The 3939-nt window shown below is 49.3% G+C and overlaps 1 protein-coding gene across 1 annotated transcript; it reads left to right on the plus strand.

Annotated features, from left to right (window-relative positions):
- The first annotated feature begins 1468 nt into the window (after positions 1-1468).
- On the plus strand, positions 1469-2695 carry LOC135389327 (uncharacterized). The gene has a single exon (XM_064619390.1). The coding sequence runs from the start codon at positions 1469-1471 to the stop codon at positions 2693-2695; it is 1227 nt and encodes a 408-aa protein (XP_064475460.1).
- Positions 2696-3939: the final 1244 nt, after the last annotated feature.

Here is a 3939-nt window from a genome sequence, read left to right on the forward strand (position 1 = left end):
CAATAAAACCCGAATCAAATCAAATCAAATCAAATCAAAGCTGAAAGGTAGCACAGCTCTGGGTTTATTAAGAAACAGTTGTTTGAACTTGCTCCGTGTCATTGAAGGAAACGAAGGATGCTGAGGGTGGCCTCTTATTCTCAAGCCATAGGACAAGGTAATATAAGACCTTCGCCTCCCTAACGACCACTCATTTGTCTCTGCGTACAGACTGTAAATAGGGGTGGTTCGGAAAGCCCCCAGCGCCAGTCGTAAACCAAGGTGGTGTACTGTGTCGAGGGCCTTTAGCGTGGACGGTCGTGCTGACCCCTCAGGAGGGCATCCGTAATCCATTTTAGAGCGGACTACAGACCGGTAAATGCGAAGTAGTGTTTCCCGATCAGCACCCCACGACCTGTGGGATATGACCTTGAGTATATTTGTGGACTTCAAGCATTTGTTTTTCAAGTTCCTGATGTGTGCCCCAAAAGTTAGCTGTGAAACACAACACCCAGGAACTTCTGTTGAGTGCATACGGGCAGGTTTTGACCATTGATGGATAGTATCGGGTCTGGGTACAAAAGTGTCGGGTCTGTGCAAATTCTACCTGTGTTTTTGCTTCTTTGTACGAGATATTCTGTGTCACTTTCACTTTGAGTATTTCTTTCTCTTCCTGCCAACGGGGGCAGGACCTGGAGTAGACAGGGTGGCTCCCTTTACAGTTTGAACAGTGGACTTCGTTTGCACAGGACTCTGCAGAGTGGTCCATGCCAGCACATTTTGGACAGATCGCCTGTCCTCGACAGACCTGCGATCCATGTCCAAAACGCTGGCACTTGAAACAGCGTCGCGGATTCGGGATATACGGACGTACATGGCAATTAAGATAGCCTCCTTTGATGGTCTGAGGAAGCCTGTGCAATTGAAAGGAAAGGACAATGTGCTTCGTCGGGATGTCTTTACCATCCCGACGAATCGCAATTCTCCTTCCCGGCGTCGGGAACTTGGCGCCCCCATCGCCCGGCAGCAGCCGCAGTAGCCCCCTCCTGCACCAACGGTTGGGTCGCCGCAGGAGGGAGACCCCCACGTATAGCTGTGCGTGGCTTTCCCGTGTCTGGGGAAAGGGGGATCCTGGCGGTTGAGTGGACCCGGAGGTTGTTTAGGACCCTTCGGGGCCCCTCCGGGGAAGCAACACACCACTTTGGCCCCTGCTTCCCATAGTCGGGTGGTCCTGGAAGACCCGGCCAGGATTATTCAGCTAGTCGCCATCTCCCCCTTCATTACTTTTTCTTTCTCCACTCCTTCACTATCTTCCTTTTCCTCCCTTCACCTTCTTTGGCGGCAAGGGTCAACCTTGGGCAGTCCTTTCACTCTCCAGAAGCTGCACTAGGGTATAGTGCAGAGGCAGGCGTTAGCGTGTGGGACACGTTCCCTTGTTGGGCTCCATGGTGGGCGACGCACCACTGCACTGAACCACAACATTTCTTTTATGGATTCTTCAAACTCAAAAAAACATGATCGGTACCGAAAGCGGCACCGCACCGATGTACTAGCAACACAATCACTGGACCTCACACCAGAACCATGGTTTGCAAAGGTCCTGATCATCCATGGAGAAAACGAGTCTAAGCCCCTGAGCAAAGTATCACCATTTGCGATCGCGAAGGAACTGGAAAAAGCCATAGGGAAGTCCTATTCCGCGAAAAAGTTGACTACAGGAGACTTGCAGATCGATGTCCAGACACGACAGCAAAGCTCGACTCTGCTTTCCCTGAACAGAATTGCTGACGTACCTGTTACAGTTTCGAGGCATCGTACGCTGAACATAGTGAAGGGCGTGATATCTGAGCATGAACTTCTTGATTGTTCAGATGCTGAAATCGAAGAGGGTCTAAGGGATGAAGGTGTTGTGACAGCGCGGCGAATAACTATGCGTCGAGACGGTAAGGAGATTGCCACTAAACACATTGTCCTTTCATTTCAATTACATAAGCTTCCCACTACCATTAAAGCAGGGTACATCAACTGTCACGTCCGGCCATATATCCCAAATCCGCGGAGGTGCTTTAAGTGCCAACGTTTTGGCCACGGCTCGCAGGTCTGTCGTGGACAGGCCACCTGCCCGAAATGCGCAGGCACGGATCACGCTGCAGAGACCTGTGAGAAGGATGTCAGATGTGCAAACTGTAAAGGTAATCATCCTGTCTACTCTCGCTCCTGTCCACGGTGGAGGGAAGAGAAAGACATACTGAAGGTCAAAGTGACACAGAATCTTTCGTACAGAGATGCGAAAGCGCAGGTTGAGTTTTCAAAAAAGGGAACCTTCTCCGAAGTGGTGCGCAGGGGGGTAGCACCACTGAGGAAATCTGTAGAGACCCAGACTACTGGGTCTCTACCCAATACTCCCCAACAAAATGGAAAGGACACCGGGGTGTCCCTTCCTGTTTCTGGGTCTCCTCCGGAGACAGCCACAACTTCTACTGGAGTTGATGGCACTGCCTCCATCTGGGATGGGGTCACACCAGGCCAATCCCAGGCCACATTGCAAGACATGGACATGGACGACGACGACTGCTTATCGCAGAAGTCGTCGTCTAGTATCCCAGGTGTACTCTCTCAGGGGAAAGAAAAGAGAGAGATGACATCTAGCCGAGGTAGAGGCAGCAGACGAAAAGGTACACAGAAAGTGCTTCCACCAAGGATAACTCCTCCCTAAATAACACTCATGTCCAAACAGTTCACGGGATTCGGTATTAGCGACGACATGTTAAGGATTTTGCTGCTTCTCTCTCCCATCCTTTTTATGGGTGCACAGGTTATAATCCAATGGAATTGTCGAGGTCTTTTTTCAAACTTGAACGACGTTCATGACCTGTTTGAGGAGAACAGTGCAATGTGTTTCTGTTTACAGGAAACGTACCTAACTTCGGAAAATTTAAATCCTTTTCGTAAGTACACTATTTTCCGCAAGGACCGTGCGCACACAGCTCGTGCATCTGGTGGTGTGGCTGTTGTCGTACCACTCTCTGTCCCTGCAAGGAACATTCCGCTGGTGACAGACCTTGAGGCTGTAGCCATACAAATTTGCTTAGACCAGATCATTACAGTCTGCTCTTTGTACTTGCCTCCCTCAGCTATGGTACGTCAGAGGGACTTTGAGCAGCTTTGCGACCAGCTGCCTCAACCATTTATGATTTTGGGAGATTTTAATGCCCACAATTCTTTGTGGGCCAGTGCAAAAACTGACAACCGTGGTAAGATGTTGGAAAGAATACTCTTTTCCCGGTCAATTTGTTTGTTAAATAGAGGGTTGCCGACCTACATGAACTCTGCAACCCAGTCACTCTCTGCAATTGACATCTCATTATGTAGTTTTGGCGCTCTATGGCCTTTGTTGCCTTTGTGCCATTAAACACATAATCAATCAATCAATCTCATTATGCAGTCCCACTCTTTACCCCTTTGTTGACTGGAAAGTCGACCAAAACCCTCGAGGTAGCGATCACTTTCCGGTTATCCTTAAATTCTCTGGTACCAGTAATAAAAGAGCACGGCCACCCCGGTGGAAGCTATCTGAAGCAGACTGGGAGTTATTTACCAAAGAGGCAGAACTTGCACCTTCATCTTTTGATCGTCTCTGTGTGGAGGAGGCCAACAAGGTGATCACAGACAAAATTATTCATGCTGCTACACTATCCATTCCACAAACAAAAGGGAATCTCCCCAGGCGTCCTAAACCCTGGTGGACGAGTGAATGTGAGAAAACACGCAGGGAGCAGAACCGGGCGTGGGGGATATTTCGAAGATACCCCACAAGTGCTAATCTGCTTGCATTTAAAAAAGCTCGTGCTAAAGCCCGATGGACGCGACGCCGAGCCAAGCAGGAGTCGTGGAAAAGATTTGTATCCTCTCTAAACTCTAACACCCCTTCAAAAACACTGTGGGATAGACTAAGAAAAA

The sequence above is a fragment of the Ornithodoros turicata genome, chromosome 3, assembly GCF_037126465.1.
Source record: "Ornithodoros turicata isolate Travis chromosome 3, ASM3712646v1, whole genome shotgun sequence".
Lineage (NCBI taxonomy): Eukaryota > Metazoa > Arthropoda > Arachnida > Ixodida > Argasidae > Ornithodoros > Ornithodoros turicata.